The sequence below is a fragment of the Tamandua tetradactyla genome, chromosome 20, assembly GCF_023851605.1.
Source record: "Tamandua tetradactyla isolate mTamTet1 chromosome 20, mTamTet1.pri, whole genome shotgun sequence".
In the NCBI taxonomy this organism is placed as follows: Eukaryota; Metazoa; Chordata; class Mammalia; order Pilosa; family Myrmecophagidae; genus Tamandua; species Tamandua tetradactyla.
The window spans coordinates 11,782,659-11,802,712 of NC_135346.1; the positions used below are offsets into that span (position 1 = coordinate 11,782,659).

Consider the following 20,054-nt stretch of genomic DNA (forward strand, 5'->3'; position numbering starts at 1 on the left):
GATGGACATGATCAAACACAGTTAAGCATGTTAGAGATCCTTGTGAAATAGTGGGGGTTGAGGTAGGAAAGGGTTACAGAGCATCAACATCAAATAACAGATTGAAACTATACAACTTACTTTGAGAATTTCATCCACACAGCTCACATCACCAGAAGCAGATGCCTTAAGAAGAAAGAAACATACATTACAGTGGGAAATATTTATTATTAGATTTTTATGATTTGCTGCACAGAGATAAAACATAAGAAATGAAACAAAATTTAAAGAACTATTTATCACACAACTCCAAAGCAGAGCACTAAAACTAGAATCTTCAGACAACTGCCTTCAAATATAAATTTTTCAAGTACTAAAAAAATTTTAACTGTTTATGTTTGGGGAATTTAATTGTATTTTTCAAAGGTTTTAAAACGTTTTATCTTTCTTAGACTTTAGTTTAGAAATGATGTCTTAAATGTAAATTTAATGTAAATGTAAATGTAAATTTTCAGGTGAGCAGTTGGTCAAAACATTTAAAAGTTTATTTAGATATGAATACAGCATAATACTGAGATACATAATTACACATCAACAGATAAATTGAGCATTATTGAAATACCTGTCTGGAACATGATGGATATTTTACATATTCTTTCTTAAATCATAGAAATTAAATTCTTATTCTAAGAAACACAAACAAGGAATCTGAGAGCTGGAATGCAAACTCAAGTCTAACTCCAAGGATAAATGCTGAAGAAAGAACAATTACCATTATACTGTTCTCTTGAGAGAAGTAATTAGGTGACAAATGCCACTGCAATGAGTTTACCAAGGTCACATGGAAAGATTTTTAACTGTTCTCAAAAAGCATTTTACCCATCCCTTACCCCTGAGCTATGAGCTTGATTTTTAGCTACTGTCATTACTGTTTAATTTTTTTTATTGCCAGTATTACATTAAAGATAAAATTTCAGGCATCTTACAATGAATGCCCCACTTCCATGGTTATTCTGAATATCATACTTTTGCATGCAATTAAAAATACTGTTAATTTCAAACCACCATGGTGAATTTGGCACAGCTGTCTCAATCCTTCAAGTAAAACCACAGAAAAGGATCACAGCAACCACACCATACATTATCATCTCCATAAACCCAAAGAAGACCTACAATTTACAACAATGAGTCATAGCTTGCATCTCATTCAAGAGTATCACTATGAGAAGTAATAGAGAAGTTAATTTTCTTTTTCTAAACAAAAGAAAACAAGGTGCATTACTGTTTTTCCCCTTTTAATTTGATGGAATAAATTTCCATCAAATTAAAAGGGGAAAAAAGGTATTCATGGATCATGGATCATGCTTTCATTCTATAACTGACCTGTCATTTTAATTTTTGAAAGCAATGATGACCTTCTCTCTATTGCCCAAGAGGGGAAACTAACAGCTCTATGGATTCACTTAGGAGTGACTCACAAGTCTTTCTTTAAATATTTATATTCCCTCCTGTTAAGGCAAAGAGGCAGAGTAAGATCATAATTTCATGGCAACTTGCTTCATATATTTGCTATATTAAAAGTTCTAAAAGGATAACTTACATCCAGGGGTTGAGAAGGAATTTTCAGCTTGGTGAGATGTGCTTTGCTGCTAGGCTTCAGATCAGTCATGCTGTTGCTATGAGACTGGCTGCTATAGTGCTCAGAAGACAGCTTTGGTTCCATGGACTCCTGTCCATCCATGGGCCGCACATAAGCAGTGGGTTTCTGTAACATTGAACTGGACTTTGACATCAATGAAGGTGGGAAAGACTGATTTGAGTGCTGTCCACTTGAAAAAGGTACACGAGAAGGAGAATCCCAGTTTGCATCAGGGTCCCGAGGTGATTTGGAACGCTGATGCTCCTTGCTATGGTGATCATTCCCATGAGATCTGGAATGACTGGAGCTTAATGAAGAAACAGCCTGAGGTTTGCCGGGACTGGAAGAGCGTGATTTGGAGTGTTCTGATCCATGCTGACCTTTTTTCCGGCTACTACTCCCACTACTGCTATATGAGTCACGGTCATGCCTCTGGCCACTACTGTTAGTGCCACTACTACCACCTGCGCTGGTCCGCTGGCTACTGTGTCCACTCTGTAAGCCTGAGGACCGTTTTTGAGACTGAGAAGTGCTGGGTGCAGGTCCTACTGGAGTCCATTTGCTACTCTGATGAGAACTCCCATGTCTCTGTTCAAAGAAATTTGGATTAGATTTTTCATCCACTGTTGGTGGTACTGAAGGCTTGGGAATTGCAACAAGCTTTGGTATAGATCTGTCTCCTATGAAATCCTTCATTTCATCGTAGTTTCCAAGCATGCTCTGAATACGACTTGATAACTTGTCTTCTTTGCTAGTCTACAAAATAAAAAGATAAAATAAAATTATACAATTCACAAAACCAGAAATAAAATTTGCATCCAAACTGAATTTCCAAAGTTCAAATGGAAAAGGATCTTTTTAAAGTTAGAAATTTCAACCCATGAGGTTACTAACTGGAAGCAAACTCCAAATATACAATTTTCATAGTGAAAAACATTCACTGAAAATATCTAGGTAACCTTACTAAAATACAAATATTCTAAGGCCATCGAGAAATGTATACAATAAATGTAGGAAGAAAAATATCTGAATTTCACCAATAAATATGCTGACACAGCAGCAGAAGTCTTTTGAAGAGCATAAAAAATAAAGACTCTGCCTTTATGTATTTAAGTATCAGACCAGCAGATTATCAACTCTCATATTTTGGCAGGCTAGGAAAACATTACTTTCCTTTTAAGTCAACCTATGATTAGAAGCAGAAACAAAATTTAGTGTAACAAGTTATAACTGTTTTTTTTTTATCTTCATTTCCTGTTCCTTTGACTCATCAAGTTAACTAATGTCTCAAACGACAAATTAAACATGGAAAACCAATCACTGATAAAGTTTTAAATTCTGGCTATTACTTATGATCAATAAATGCTCCAACTTTTGAAATCAACAAATATACTTTAGGGTAATAAGAAGGACCAACATATCTACAAGCTCTAGGATCCTTTCATATTTATGTACACGGAACAAAGAAAATTCACTGGTTACATGAAAAATGGAATAAAAATGGAACCACTGCTGTTTATTGGGAGGCTGATATGAATCAATAATGACTTTAAATTTTTCAAACATCAGTCTGAATTATATTATACAAGAGTAAATATGCTGCCATTTACAAAGAATAACAAGATCAGAATCAAATCCAATTTATTAGCGCAATTACAAAATAAATGGCAGGATCCAGAAGATTCTGGACAAAACTCTTGTTTTTTTTCAACAAGTCTTTTTAAATCTCTAATACAGATGTTGTGTTACACTCACAGAAATGATCATGACCGTATGATTACTTTAAATTGGAAAATCCTTAAAAGCTCCAAATAAATGGCTTTTATAAATCTCATAAATAATTTCTATAAAACATCAAATGGTATAGGGGTAAAAACCTAGAATATGTCACACTATAATATTTCATCAGAAAAGAAGGTCTAATGCTCTCAATCTCATAAGCCAATAATGATGATTATTACTGTTGTTATACATAGTGTCACTGCTACTATATAAGCCTTTAAAAGTAAGGAAAACTGTTCAAATGAAATCCAAACCAAACCAAATATTGGCGAGACATGATGGCCACTACATTAATGTCATCAGAAATGGTACCATATTCAGTATTCTATATAAATCCAAATCAAATAAACTAGTAATAATAAAAATAGCAACTTGTTCAATTTATTGAACACCTTTGCCATACGGTTTTGTTTTTTTGGGGCATATATTTTAATATAAATCTGATACTGTTGATTAGGCAGAAATACATTAAAAGGAAAATCAGAAAATTTAGCCTATGATAACAGAAAAAGAGCCAGACTGATACTGAAGACACATTTATTCAGACATACTAATACTCAGTAAAATTTAATAAACTAAGTAGCCAAGTGGCAAGAAATAGGGAGAAACAAAAGTATTCATAAAATATATTCATCTCTTACTGATTTTATACCCAAAGAGCACCTCAGAAGCAGCAGATGACAGATACCGATGCATAAAAATTTAATTTATTCATGGCTAAGAAACGTGAAATGTCTGTCTAGGCTTAGTGACAGTGCCAGAAATATAGAGCTGAATGTGTGAGCCAATTCAGACCACATTTTAAGAGACAGGCTAGCAAAATACAATTAAAAATTAAAAATAAAGAAAAGAAAAAAAGTACCAGGTAGCAATGGGAGAGGGCTTGAAAAGAAATTCTAGAGTACCGGTAATGTTCTAATTCTTGAGCTAGGTACTAATTACATGAGTGTATTCATGTTGTGAAAACCTGCACAGCTGTAATACTTAATTTGTATACTCTCCAATGAAAAGTTAATCTTAAAAAAAGTACATCCTATTTCAAGGAACGGAAAACTATTAAATGACAATACATAATTCTCTTCTAATATAAAAAATCAAGTTTAAAATATTCTAAAAACAAAAAAATATTGTTTTACTGGGGAAAACAGTCAAAAAAGGACAACTTACAACTTTGTATGGCTCAGCAAAGAGAGGAGAGCTAGGTGGGAAGGCGTCTTCGCCCTGCTGAATTTCCTGATTCCGCCTTTCCCGTTCTTTCATACGCAGCACATTCCGGTCTTCACGGTTCATGTTGCTATGAAATGAAACACAATTGTTACGTCACAAAAAGAAAAGGAAAAATTAAATTTTCTGTACTGATTTGGTCAGTTTAAGGCTTCAATCGGAGATCCCCTTTTGACTGCCAAGTAATAACAGGCATTAGTACTGAAGTTGGGTTTTGGCAATGGTTTAATCAATTAATACCAATAGTTCTTCCACAACTATTCAGAAAGGAAATACTAACTCAAAATATTAGGACCCACCCCCATTAAAATACTTAGCCATATCAATTTTTAAAGTACTCTGCTAGCTAAAAGTCAGCTAAAATTGTACAGAGGGAAAATACTACTTAAACCCAAATCCTCATTACTTCCTACAAGTCTGACCCAGCTTCCTCTTCAGAATCTAACTATTTCTTTACCATTAGAGGTGATACAACCCACTCCCACCTACCACCCCCTCCCTCCCAGGGTCCAGTGCTTTTCTCTACTTTACATCTACCTTGATTTCTTTTTGTCCCAAACACAGCTTCCTTGGTGTCCATCCTTATGGCAGTTTGACCTCAGCTTTGTTGTTGCTCTAGATTCCCTAAAAAACGACATTTCTGCTCTAAATATATTAATATTTCAAATAACACCTCAATAAATGGCAAAACTGAGGTTTTCAACAATAGTACCTAAAATTGACTTGGGTTAGTAACAGTAGTTAAAATTAGATTGAAAAAGAAAAAGTCTTTTGGGATGGGAGTAAAAAATGAGTGCCATTTCTATAATCATGACAATAGGTTCTATTTTCAGTAGGAACAAACCAAGGGAAATAGCTTATTTGTAGGAGTAGAAATTTTTGGTTAAACGGACAATAATAATGAAGATTGTCAAACTCTAGGACAAGAGGTTGCCAGAGGCACCCATTCCTGGAGATAAATTAAACTATCAGTCCTTGTTTGGTTTTGATTTAAAAAAAAAAAAAAAAAAAAAGCTCCATTGAAGGCCAGAAAGGGGAAAAAAAAAAAAAAAAAAGAAGGGTTATACCTTTGGAACATTTTAAGCCTTATGATTCATAAGCTAAATCTAATTGAAAAAAAAAGTTAAAGTTAACCAAGATGTGGGCAAATTATTATTGTAAAATTAGAACAGGGAGCAAATCAGTATACTATTGAAGACTCGTATGAGTGGTGAGAACAGTGAAAGTACGTCCAAAGATAAAACTTCCTGCTTTGCATAATTTAGTATGTATATACAGCAATCTAATGTTTGAAAAAACTATTCTAAGAGAAATATCCCAAATGTATATTTAAGTTTTTCTTATTTGTACACATTTCAAATAACCTTTGACAAGTATATAAGCTACTGCAAGGCATGAAAATAATTTGTGCTTTCTCTGGTCTCTCTAATTAGCTCGCAACATATAGAAGCACAAAAAATTTTTTTGAAACTTGCTTTAATGAATAAAATAATACATCTATACTTAGGTGGTCAGAGAATAAAATAAAGAACCCTCAAGCACACTCCAACCAACGAATAACTGTATATCACTAAAAAATCAAATTTCAAACAGACCACTAGAGCTATGGTGCTCACAAAATAAAAATCTGTACCTGAGAGAGTCTAAGGGGCATATTATTACCAATTTCCTAAAATGAACTCCTGTAAGATCAGAAAACAACAGAAATGCCTTTTTAAAGTATGACTTAATTTTACACATTCAACAGCACTAAAATAACTAAAAAACACTTGTAAATACAGATAAAGTTGTTGAAAATTCCCACAATAAAATTCCTTCTATAATCCAATACCAAAGAAATCTTATTTTCTTTTCTGAAAAAATGAAATCCAGTTCAACTGAATATTCCCTTTTTAAATAAAACTGCCAGGAAGCTCAAAGCAACATTAACTGATTCATTTGAAAGAACCAATATCCCAGTTGTAGCTCCTTCCTCTAATTTTTTTCTAATCTCTCTCATTTTCACACAAAATTTATTAAGTTCTACTTTCTTGTGTCTTCAAAAATCAATTATATCTACCTAAGAAAAAATAACTTTGCCTCAAAAGGAATAATTCCAGTAATTTTTACTCTACAAAAACCAAAATGAAATTTTACTATAAGTCAATCTGACTTACTTTGTTGTAAAGGCAAAAATTATTTTATAGCATATCCCTAAAGATATGTACAAGTATTGTGCTGAAACTGATTCAGTTAAAATTAACTGTTACATCACAATTTTCCACCTGAAATTTTCAATTACTTAAGATACATTTTAAGTTGTAAGTATCTATTCAAGTACTTACATTAAATTGTTACAATTAATTATAAACAATATTCTAAGGACAAAAAGAACTACAAAGAAATCTTAAAACTTCTAAGGTTTGCTATTCATAGTGGTAAGGTATAGCAATTTCTAAACGTTTTTCTGCATAATATTAAGCAAATGAGTAAATACACCGAGATGTTTTGGGAACCTGGGATCTTATTGCAGAAGAGAGATGCAAATATAGAAGAGACTAAAGAGAAGACCCTTCAGAGGTTAGGAATTAGAAATATTACTATGAATTCATGTTTAGGTATGAAAGAATCTAGGAGAGTGGACATGGGTAGTTGAATTCTCGCTTGCCATGTGGGAATCCCAAGCTTGATTCCTGGCCTCTGTACTCAAAAAAAAAAAAACAAAAAAAAAAATCAACAAATGAGGCTGTGAGAACAGTATATGCACATGGAAAAGAATGAAAGGTGATCTCCCACCACACAGCATACCAAAAAAAAAAGGAAAAAAGAGTCTAGGAGCAAAGACACCCCTGTAGAAAGGGGCACACCCAGTATCCAGATTTTGATTTCTACTATCATTACCCACTAAAACCATAACTTTAAGAGAAATAGCTGATACCAGAGCTTCAGTACAGGAATGCACAAAGTGAGCCTAAAACACCTTGTTTACAACAGTAAGAAAATTATCAGCGCGACACGGGAACCAGTCTGAGGGGCTCACTGGTCAAATTTAGAAAAATCTGAGCATCAAAACAAATAATGACAAGAATGGAATATAACCTAATGGGGGGAAAAAAGAATCTGAGTCAATAATGATAAAAATAAATAAATAAGATAAATAAAGTTGGGAGGAAACAACCTTCTTCACAGAAGAATGTAAAAGAAATAAAAGAATTAGGGGGCGGGTCACAATGGCTCAGCAGGCAAGAGTTCTCGCCTGCCATGTCAGAGACCTGGGTTCGATTCCCAGTGTCTGCACATGCAAAAAATAAAAAAAAGAAAAAAAAAAGAATTAGAAAATCTTGTTGCAGCCATTAAAGTAGTAATTCAGACAAGAATCATCAATGGCTGCTAAAACCATTGGGTGAAAATTTGGGGAGAATGGAATACTTTTCTCAAAGTAGTGCCCCAAAGACTACTTATTAATTATAAAGAAAAATCATTACAATGGAGAAATTTAATGAACTCCTGTGCTGCCTGAAATGACTCCTGTGCTGCCTGAAATGATGTGCCGAAGACATATCACCACATATTTTCCAGCTAAAAACATTTAACCTGACTCTAATCTCAAGTAAGCAAACCTCAATTGAGAAAAATTCTGCAAAACTGGCCTAGACTCTTCAAAAATGTTCATATCATGAAACACCAAAAAAAAAAAAAAAAAAGTCTGGGGATTAGTTCTACATTCAAGGACACAAAATAACTAAATGCAAGACATGACCCTCACTTCTCAGATCCTGGATGGGGGGTTGGGAGGGAGTGACAGCCATTATTGAGAAACTTGGAGAGATTTGAATTTGTATTTCAGATAAGTCATATAAATGTTAAGTTTCTCAACTGTATGTGGTTATGAAGGGGAATGTCCTTGATTCTTACGAGACACATACTGAAGTATACAGGGGTAAAATGTCATCCTGTCTGCAACTCTCAAATGGTTCTGTACTTATCCAAATACATATATGGAGAGAGAGAGAGGGAAGTAATGAGGGTAAAATGTTAAATGGTATATCTGGATAAAGGGTACATGGGGCATCCACTATACTTCAATTGTGGGCTAGAAATTTTTCTAAATAAAAGATGGGAGGAAGACAGTGATAAAGTTGACTTAAGAAAGTACTGCAAATGTTTTTCAATACTTTTCAGCCCAGGGATTTACTATCAAACTGTCCCTTTCCTAGGGCCTAGACTATTTATCTTATGTCTAAGGAACTCCTCCTCCTCCTCCTTCTAAATTCACACTGATCATCCAATTCTCAACTCTGGGTCATTATTAATTACATCAAGAAAGTTACACTGCAACATCATGCTTGACTAGGAAGGGATACCATCTTACATGCCCAAGTGCAGTTTTTCCCTAAGGCATAAACAGGCATTCCAAATTTACCTGAAGCAAGATTTATTATTTATAATTAATTATGTGTACTGATTAACTTAATAAATATGCATTGAGCATCCACTATACGCTAGGCACAAGGGAGAGAAGAAAAAATTGCCATATCAGATAATAAAACTTGCTACAGCAGATCCTAGCAGTTCAGGTGATGGGATGAGCAGCAACGGCCAGTAGCCCAGCTTTGCAAAGTCTCTCAGCAAGCCACCACCCGCAGTACCCAGCATGTGTTCTCTCCGCAGCCGAGGTGACCAAGAGGAAGTCAGCTCAGTGGACTAGAAGTGGTGGAATAGGAGCCCAAAAGGAGACTGGTGATGTTATCAGCTAAAAATCATCTACAATTGCCAGGTACTATGCTATGAGCTAGGAATAAAATGGAGAATGACACACTAATGGTTCATAACCTTACAGAGTTTACAGTCAATTTCATTCTACTGAATTTCTTTATAATTCATCAGATTGGATATATTTTTCAATAGGCCATCCCTGTTCTTCTGTGAAATGGCTTTTCATACCTGTTGTTCATTTTTCTAAAAAAGGTCATAGTATTTGGGTTATGTAATAATTGTGTTTTCCCAACCTGTCATCTATTTTAACTAAGGAATTTAAGGACCAGATTAAATCGTATATTAAACTTGGATCCTAATTCTACTGATCACCTCTTCAAATCTTCCGCTCTTTCTTCTACACCCACTCCCAATTTCCGCCCCCAGGTCATGACTGAATTCTCTTCAATCTTTGCATAATAAGACAGAAACCTCATTGCAGTTGTTCAGATCTGTCATATTCTCTCTGAATCTCTTGATTTGTTTCTATCTGCCTTCTTTCCTATCACCTTGATCTACATCTGTTCAGCCTCCTAGAGAGTTTTCCATTCTTTGTTCCTGTATAAACATAATTAATCTGCATAAATAAACTAAATGTCTATACTACAACATATTATCTATATTTTTATTTTCTAATTATCTAGTGTCCAAAGAGGCCAAAGTGGATCTAAATATGGACAAAAGCAATTGGGGTATTAAAGGAAAAAAATGGCTGGTTTTGGTACGTAACCTCCACTACTCATAATCCAGCCACTGCTAGCAATTCCATCAAAGTGAAACTACATTTGTAGAGGAACTGGACAAATTAAGAAAAGGCTACTTCTCAGCCCTTTGTAGCTCTCTCAAGATGCTTAAGACCTCTTAGGAAGAAAAGGGAAGAAATGACAGTGAGGTAAAAAATATAATCTTAGAAAAGCAGAGGAATAGCCCAGAGCATACGATATACATATAATAACTATGTGTTGGATGAATGTGTTCCCCTATTCCTATATAATAAATATCAGAGAGGCTAAAGTACTAATTTTCAAGTTGATTCTTTATCTCCCATTAAACAGCTTCTCAAACTGTAGATGATTTAGTTGGCTTAGACTAAGCAGGGACCATTTGATGATCTGCATTATTTTGATGCAGAGGTATCCTTGTATAAACTGTCTAGTGACCAAAAATTAACAGAGGTAATTCCTTCCTAATTAACTTCTTAAATCGCCTAACAAATTAAAATACTGTCCAGGGACTTCCGGGTCAAGATGGTGGCTTAACAACGTGCACATTTTAGTTCATCCTCCAGAACAACTACTAAATAACCAGAAACAGTACAGAACAGCTCCCAGAGCCACGACAGTTACCAGACACACAGTATACCCCAGTCTGGACCAGCTGGACCGGCTGTGAGCACCCCCCAGAACCGTGAGTTCCCAAAGCTGCGGCAGCCAGCATCCCTCCCCCACAGGCCGCTTCCCAGAGAGGAAAGGAAAGGACTTTACCAGCAGCAGGGACTGGGCACAATCAAATGCCAATTGTGGAACTAATTAACAAATTCTGACTACTAAAAATAGGCCCCCAGCTTAGGTGAACCTGATCAAAGCGGAGGTTGCTCATTTTTGCCCCAGCACCAAGGGGGCAGGACTGACAGAAAAAGGGGGGGGAAAAAAAGAAGGAAACAGAGGTTTTTGTGGCTGTGTATCTACAAAGGCTTGACTGCCTCTGGAAACAGGAGCAGGACTTTTCAGGCTGCAACTGCCCCAGGCATAGGCAGAAGTGAGCTCTTTTGGGGCTTATCTAGAGCTTATGCCTTCCCCAGGGGAGGGGTGAAGACCCACCCAGGTGGAATCCATCCATCAAGGAATTCAGACACCAGGGCTTAGTAATTTGAAGCCATTAAAACCAGCCTACAACCTCTCCTCTGTCTCCACCATGCCCCCAGCAGGGAGAGTCTGCCAAAGTTAAAGGTACCGCATCATCTTATGATGCGTCAGACAAGCGCCACATACTGGGCAGGATAAAGAAAAACAGAGTCCAGAGACTTCACAGGAAAGTCTTTCAACCTGCTGGGTCTCACCCTCAGGGAAAACTGACACAGGTGACTCTTTCCTCCTGATAGGAGGCCAGTTTGGTCTGGGAAAATCTGGCTGGGGTCTATAATATCTAAGTAGACCCTCCTAAGGGTGTGTGGGGGAAAGGCACCACACAAGCAGGGTAAGAAACAAGAAAACAAGAACTGAAAAATTGTCCTCTGGTAAAAAAAAACTTAAGCTAAAGGTCCACATAAAGCTGAACGGAATGTCAAAGAACAGACAGACAACAAATTCATCCAGCAAGAAAACCCCAGATAAAAGAAGGGAAAGCAATCTCCAGAATAAACTAATTAAGGTAATTAAATGCCTAGACGCCAGCAAAAAAATAAATTACACTAGGAAAATTGAAGATATGGCTCAGTCAAAGGAACAAACCAACAATTCAAATGACATACAGGAGCTGAAACAATTAATTCAGAATGTATGAACAGACATGGAAAGCCTCATCAAAAACCAAATCAATGAACTGAGGGAGGATATAAAGAAGGCAAGGAAAGAACAAAAAGAAGAAACTGAAAGTCTGAAAAAGCAAATCACAGAACTTATGGGAATGAAAGACACAGTAGAAGAGATGAAAAAAACAATGGAAACCTACAATGGTAAATTTTGAGAGACAGAACATAGGATTTCTGAACTGGAGGACGGAACATCTGAAATCCGACAAGAAACAGAAACTATAGGAAAAAGAATGGAAAAATACGAGCAGGGACTCAGGGAATTGAAAGACAATATGAAGCGCACAAATATACGTGTTGTGGGTGTCCCAGAAGGAGAAGAGAAGGGAAAAGGAGGAGAAAAACTAATGGAGGAAATGATCACTGAAAATTTCCCAACTCTTATGAAAGACTTAAAATTACAGATCCAAGAAGTGCAGCGTACCCCAAAGAGAATAGATTCAAATAGACATACTCCAAGACATTTAATAATCAGAATGTCAGAGGTCAAAGAGAAAGAGAGGATCTTGAAAGCAGCAAGAAAAAAGCAATCCATCACATAAAAGGGAAGCCCAATAAGACTATGCACAGATCTCTCAGCAGAAACCATGGAGGCGAGAAGACAGTGGGATAATATATTTAAATTATTAAAAGAGAAAAACTGCCAACCAAGAATTCTATATCCAGCAAAACTGTCCTTCAAAAAATGAGGGAGAAATTAAAACATTTTCAGACAAAAAATCACTGAGTGAATTTGTAACCAAGAGACAAGCTCTGCAAAAAATACTAAAGGGAACACTAGAGACAGATACGAAGACAGAAGAGAGAGGTGTGGAGAAGAGTGTAGAAAGGAAGACTATGAGTAAAGGTAAAAAGAAGGAAAATTAGATATGACATATAAAATCCAGAAGACAAAATAGTAGAAGAAAGTACTATCCATGCAGTAGTAACACTGAATGTTAATGGATTAAACTCTCCAATCAAAAGACATAGTCTGGCAGAACGGATTAAAAAGCAGGACCCATCTATATGCTGTCTCTACTCAAAGGACACGAGGCCAAGGACACAAATGGACATTCACACACCAATGTTTATAGCAGCACTATTAACAATTACCAAGAGATGGAAACAGCCAAAATGTCCATCAACAGACAGTTGGCTAAACAAACTGTGACATTTACATAAGATGAAATATTATGCAGCTGTAAGACAGAATAAAGTTATGAAGTATGTAACAACATGAATGGACCTTAAGGACATTATGCTGAGTGTGATTAGCCAGAAACAAAAGGACAAATACTGTATGATCTCACTGATATGAACTGATATTAGTGAATAACCTTGGAATATTTCCTTGGTAACAGAGACCATCAGGAGATAGAAATAGGGTAAGATATTGGGTAATCAGAGCTGAAGGGATACAGATTGTGCAACAGGACTGAATATAAAAACTCAGAAATGGACAGCACAATATTACCTAACTGTAATACAATTATGTTAAAACACTGAATGAAGCTGCATATGACAATGATAGAGGGAGGAGGGCTGGGGCATAAATGAAATCACAAAGAAAGATAGATGATAAAGATTGAGATGGTGTAATCTAGGAATGCCTAGAGTGTATAATGATAGTGACTAAATGTACAAATTTTAAAAATGTTTTTGCATGAGAAAGAACAAAGGAATGTCATTACTGCAGTGTGCTGAAAATATATGGTACTTAATATTTTAAAATTTCAACTAATGTGTGAGACTAAAGCAAAAAATGTTTATTTGGTACAAATCTATACTTTGACTAGTGCATCTCCTAATATAACTTATGAGATAGTTGATTGAACACCTCAAGTACACTGAACTTTGTATAGGACATGAGATTTTGTTGGTTTGTCCAGGTGATGCCCTGATGAATCCCAGAGTGATTTGATCAGTGAGTGGAAAAGTATTTGCAAAGTCCCCTTTGGGGAATGGTGAGAATGGGGGAAATCTCAGCCTCCCCAAGTTGAATTCTTGATATTCTCACAAGCAGTGTGGACAACCAAAGCTATAGGCTGAGCCCCCAGTCTTGGGGTTTGTTCATATGAAACTTAACCCCACAGGGGATAGGTCAAGCCTACTTAAAATTAAGCCTAAGAGTCACCCCCAAGTGAATCTCTTCTGTTGCTCAGATGTGGCCTCTCTCTCCAGCCAACACAGCAAGCAGACTCACCATCCTCCCCCTGTCTAAGTGGGACATGACTACCAGGGATGTGGATCTTCCTGGCAGCGTGGGACAGAAATCCCAGAATGCGCTGAGATTCAGCATCAAGGGATTGAGAAAAACACTAGAATGAGCTGAGACCCAGCATCAAGGGATTGAGAAAACCTTCTCGACGAAAAGGGGGAAGAGTGAAATGAGACAAAGTGTCAATGGCTGAGAGATTCCAAACAGAGTGGAAAGATTATCCTGGAGGTTATTCTTATGCATTAAGTAGATATCACCTTGTTATCCAAGATGTAATGAAGAGGCTGGAGGGAACTGCCTGAAAATGTGGAGCTGTGTTCCAGTAGCCATGTTTCTTGATGATGATTATATAATGATATAGCTTTCACAATGTGCCTGTGTGATTGTGAAAACCTTGTGTCTGATGCTCCTTTTATCTACTTTGTCAACAGATGAGAGGAACATATGGAATAAAAATAAATAATAGGGGGAACAAATGTTAAAATAGGTTTAGTTTGAAATGCTAATGATCAATGAAAGGGATCAGTAAGGGGTATGGCCTGTAAAATTTTTTTTTCTGTTTGTTTTATTTTTCTGTTGTCTTTTTATTTCTTTTTCTGAATCGATGCTAATGTTCTGGGAAATGATCATGATGATGAATACGCACTATGTGATGATATTGTGAATTGCTGAGTGTATGTGTTGGGAATGTTTGTTTCTTGTAATTTTTTTTAATTAATAAAATTTTAAAAAAGTATAAAAATAAAAAAGAACACTCGAACACCCCACACCCCGTATCCCTCCTATTATTTATCGTCTTTATTTTCCTACTCAGCTGTCCATATGCTGGCATAAAGGAGTATCAGTCACAAGGTTTTCACAAATACATGGTGACCAGGTTTTTAAATCACTATGCAGGATTAATTGCCTAAAATCATAAGTGCTAATAAAATCTATCAGTATAAGAATGGATAAATTGTGATATATTCTAACAATCAGATACAAACAATAAAAAAGAATGGACATCTGATACAAACAACCATGTGAGTGAATCTCAAAATCATTATTTTGAGCCAAAGAAGCCAAACCATCACACAAAAAATACGTTCCATATGATTCCATTCACGTGAAGTCCAAGAACAGGTATGACTTATCTACGTGATAAAAGTCAGAGAATGGCTGCCTTTGGAGGGTTTGAGTTCTCTGCAGAGGGGCCGTGGTACAGGTTTCTGTTGTGATGGAAATGTTCCATATCTTGTTTTGGGTGGTGTTTCCATGGTTGTTTTTGTTTCCCAGGCTGCTCAAAACAAACACCATGAAATGGGTTGGCTTTAAACAATGGGGATTTATCAGCTTACTGTTTGAGGTTGTTAGACTGTCCAAATTCAGGCATCATTGAGACAAGGCTTTCTTCTCGAAGACCAGATGCCACAATCCTGGACTTCTCTGATGCATGGCAAGGCTCATGGTGGCATCTGCGGGTCTCTCCATTCTCTTCCGGGTTTCCTTGCTTTCATCTTGCTTATGTGGATGTTTTCTCTCTGTATTCATTCCATTCATAAAGGTCTCCAGTAAGAGGATTAAAACCCATCCTGTCGGAGGTGGGCCACAGGTCCTCCTTACAATGGGTCCATACCCACAGCAATGGATTCAATTTAAGGAGGATGCTTTTCTTGGGTACACAGAGCTTCAAGCCACCACAGGTGGGGACAATTGTCAAAACTCTTCAGCTAGAACACCCAAGACATGTACTTTTTATGTTCATGTGGATTATCTCTCTTTTTTAAAAATTGAGTTTGGGTGGGACATGAATCCCAGGGGTGTGGACCTTCCTGGCAACGTGGGACAGAAATCCCAGAATGAGCTGAGACTCGGCATCAAGGGATTGAGAAAAACTCTAGAATGAGCTGAGACTCAGCATCAAGGGATTGAGAAAACCTTCTCAACCAAAAGGGGAAGAGTGAAATGAGACAAAATGTCAATGGCTGAGAGATTCCAAACAGAGTCGAGAGGTTATCCTGGAGGTTATTCTTACGTATTAAGTAGATATCACCTTGTTATCCAAGATGTAATGGAGAGGCTGGAGGGAACTGTCTGAAAATGTAGAGCTGTGTTCCAGTAGCCATGTTTCTTGATGATGATAGTATAATGATATAGCTTTCACAATGTGACTGTGTGATTGTGAAAATCTTGTGTCTGATGTTCCTTTCATCTACCTTGTCAACAGACGAGTAGAATATATGGAATAAAAATAAATAATAGGGGGAACAAATGTTAAAATAAATTCAGTTTGAAATGCTACTGATCAATGAAAGTGAGGGGTAAGGAGTATGGTATGTAAAATTCTTTTTTTCTTTTTCTATTTTTGTTTTATTTTTCTGTTGTCTTTTTATTTCTTTTTCTGAATTGATGAAAATGTTCTAAGAAATTATCATGATGATGAATATGCAACTATGTGATGATATTGTGAATTACTGATTATATATGTAGAATGGAATGAGCACATATTAAGGATGTTTGTGTTTCTTTCTTGTAATTTTTTTAATTAATAAAAAATTCTTAAAAAAAAAAAATAAAATACTGTCCAAACTTCAACTGAACTATAAGCAAATGAGGTGTTGTCATTTAGTTGTCATTATCTAATATACTAGTAACACTACATAGTTAGGTAAGTCCTTTAACCCACAGGTTTATCTTTTATAAAATGTCTACAATACTTAATCTGATGATGAAGATCAAATGAAAGAAGTTACTGAACATATAACACTATACAAGAACAGGGGGGGTAAAAGAAGAAAGGGTGAGTGCAAATGGATACAAGAGATCGTTTTTGGGTTACAGAAATGTTCCACAATTAGAATGTAGTGATGGCTTCGCAACTCTGTAAACTGACAAAAATCACTGAATTGTAAACTTAAAATGGGTTGAATTTCATGAAATGTAAATTGTACCTCAATAAAGCTGTTTAAAAGAAAAGATAAAGGAATATTATTAACTTGAGAAGATCCCAGATTACTATTATTTGTCAATTCTTTCTTTATACTAATGACCTTACTGATGGGCTTCAGATCACTGTACCCCAGAAGGCTAATAACCTTCTGCTTAAACTATGTTTCACTAACAGAAATAACTGAAGTTTTAAGTCATTAAAATAATCTGGTGTTATTCAAGAGATTTAATGCATTGATTCTGAACAACACTATAAAGTACTACATCTAAAAGATACCTATAGAACACTCCACTCAACAACAGGATATACCAGAATATACACAGAACACTCTTCACAACAGACAGTATGTTTGCCCATAAAACAAGTCTTAATAAATTTAAAAGGGCTGAAATCATACAAAATATGTTCTCTGGCTACAGTGGAATGAAACTATAAAAAAGACGAGAAGCAATAGGAGGAAATGCACAATTATGTAGAATTACTGAACAACACATTCCTAAATAAACAATAGTCCAAACAAAAAATTACAAAGAGAATTAGGAAATACTTTGAGATGAATGAAAATGAGAATACAACATGAAAACTTACGAGATGTAGTTAGAGTAGCACTTAGAAAAAATTTATAGATGTAAATGCCAATATTTAAAAAGACTATAGAGACTGTAAATCAATAATCTAACACTCTACCTTAAAAAATAGAAAAAGAAGAGCCAACTAAAGCTAAAGCAAGCAGAAGAAAGGAAATACTAAATATTAGAGTGGAAATAAAACCGACAAGAAAATTGATAGAGAAAATCAACAAAATCAAGCTATTTCTTTGAAAAGACCAAGAAAATTGGCAAACCTTTATTTAGCTAGACTGACCAAAGAAAAAATAGAGAAGACTCAAATTACTAAAATCAGGAATGAAAGAGGGTACATTACTACCAAACTTACAACAATAAAAAGGATTATAAGAGTTTCTACTTAGCTAAGAAAATAAGTAGGCCAACAAATTACATAAACTAGGAGAAATGGAAAAAAATTCCTAGAAAGATATCAATTGATAACACTCTCAACTAACCCTCAAAGAAGAAAGTCAGAACAGACCTATAACAAGTAAAGAGATTAAACTGATAATAACAATTTAAAAAAAATTTCCACCAAAGAAAAGCCTAGGACCAAAAAATTTCAATAGGGAATTCTACCAAATGTTTAGATTCAATATCAATCCTTCACAAACTTTCCCAAAAAAAAACCAGTGAGGAGGGAACACTTTCCAAACTCATGCAGCCAGTATCAATCTGATACCAAAACCAGACAGACACTATAAGAAAACTACAGATCAGTATCACTAATGAATTCAAAAGCAAAAGGCCTCAATAAAATACTAACAAACAGAATCCAGCAATACATAAAAAGAATAATATATCATGACCAAGTGAGACGTATCCCAGGAATGCAAGGTTAGTTTAACATTCAAAACAGCAATTAATGTAATAAACCATAGCAACAGAATAAAGGACAAAGAACACGTGATCATCTCAATAGACACAGAAAAGCATCTGAGAATCTTGAACATCCCTTCTTGATTGAAAAATAAACACATTAACAAACTAGGAATTGAAGGAAACCTCCTCTTCAACCTGACAAAAAACATCTGTAAGAAAGCTATGTATTTAAAGACTGAATGGTTTCCCTAGAAGATCATGAACAAGACAATCATATCTGCTTTTTTTATACTTTAAAAAAAATTTTTATTAGACAAAGACATCTGTGTTACCACTGCTATTCAACATTGTTCTGAAGTTCTACTGAGGGCAATTAGGGAAGGAAAAGAAATAAAGGCCATCCAGATTAGAAAGAAAGAAGTAAAATGATGATTTTGTATGTACAAAATTCCAAAGAATCCCTTAAGAAACATTAGGACAAATAAACAAGTTCAGCAAGATTGTAAATTACAAGGCCAATATACAAAAATCAACTGATTTCTATATAGTAGGAAGAAACAAACCAAAACTGATATTAAAGAAACAATTCCATTTTCAACAGCATTAAAAGCAATAGAATACTTAGGAATAAATTTAACATAAGAAGTATACAACCTATACAAGGGAAACCATACAAATAGTGTTGATAGTAATTTAAAAAAAGGCCTATATAAATGAAAGGACATCCCATGTTCATAGACTGGAAGCCATACTATTGTTAGGATGGTAATACTACCTAAATTGAGCTACAGAGTCAATGCAATCCTACCAAAAAGTTAATTGGCTTCTCTGCAAAAAGACAAACTGATCTTAAAATTCATATGGAGCTCTGCTTTCGTCCTCACATCTTTGACTCTCTGCCTCCATTTTTCCTTAGGAAGCCTTGTGGTTACATATCCAGGATAATCCAGGATAATCTCTTCCATTTGAAGATTCTCAGCTTAATCACATTTACAAAGTCCCTTCTGCTATGGAAGATTGTCAAGAAGCTCACTTACATGATTAGCACATTAAAATCAATATGCAGTGACTTCCGGAGAAGATGGCGGCTTAGTAAGACGCGCGGATCTTAGTTTCTTCTCCAGGACAGCTACTAGGGGAGTAGAAACCATACAGAACAGCGCCCAAAGCCGCAACAGAGATAAAAAAGACAGCGTACCCCATCCTGGAACAGCTGGCTGGCTGAGAGAAGCCGCTTGGGTGAGATCGCCGAGGCGCACGGGTGGCGCTCCCTTCCCCCTTCCCGGGCCAGAGTAACTCCCTTCCCCCTTCCCGGGCTGGCTGGGAGAATTGGAGAGGCGGTCCCCTGAAACCGCGGCGGCTGGTGGCCACACCAGGCGTGGCCCCCTGGACCAACTGAGAGAATTGGATCGGAAATCCCCAGGCCGGGGAGAACGGTGACGGGTGGGGGAGGCCCCTTCCAAACCCGTGACTCCCCGGGAAAATGCACTCTCCCGGGCGGGCCGCTGCCGCTGGCGCCCTCCCGCCACGCTTGTCGCCCGGGCCGACTAGGAAATTCGGACGGGCGCTTTCCCGGGCTGCAGCGGCCAGCAACCCTCCCTGCGTTC

The 20,054-nt window shown here is 36.3% G+C and overlaps 1 protein-coding gene across 3 annotated transcripts in view; it reads right to left on the reverse strand.

The window, feature by feature from the left end:
• The window catches only part of AFF4 (ALF transcription elongation factor 4), a 174,444-nt gene that overhangs the window by 111,556 nt on the left and 42,834 nt on the right, over positions 1–20,054 (reverse strand). For 2 of the 3 annotated variants that reach the window (XM_077138429.1, XM_077138427.1), the window contains exons 2-5: positions 5,162–5,248; positions 4,568–4,694; positions 1,580–2,374; positions 121–165 (exon numbers count right to left, since the gene is read on the reverse strand). In XM_077138429.1, the coding sequence (XP_076994544.1) occupies positions 121–165; positions 1,580–2,374; positions 4,568–4,690 (963 nt within the window). In that variant the 5' untranslated portion in view covers positions 4,691–4,694; positions 5,162–5,248. The remainder of the gene's footprint in view (positions 1–120; positions 166–1,579; positions 2,375–4,567; positions 4,695–5,161; positions 5,249–20,054) is intronic. The other variant, XM_077138428.1, reaches the window with a different exon arrangement.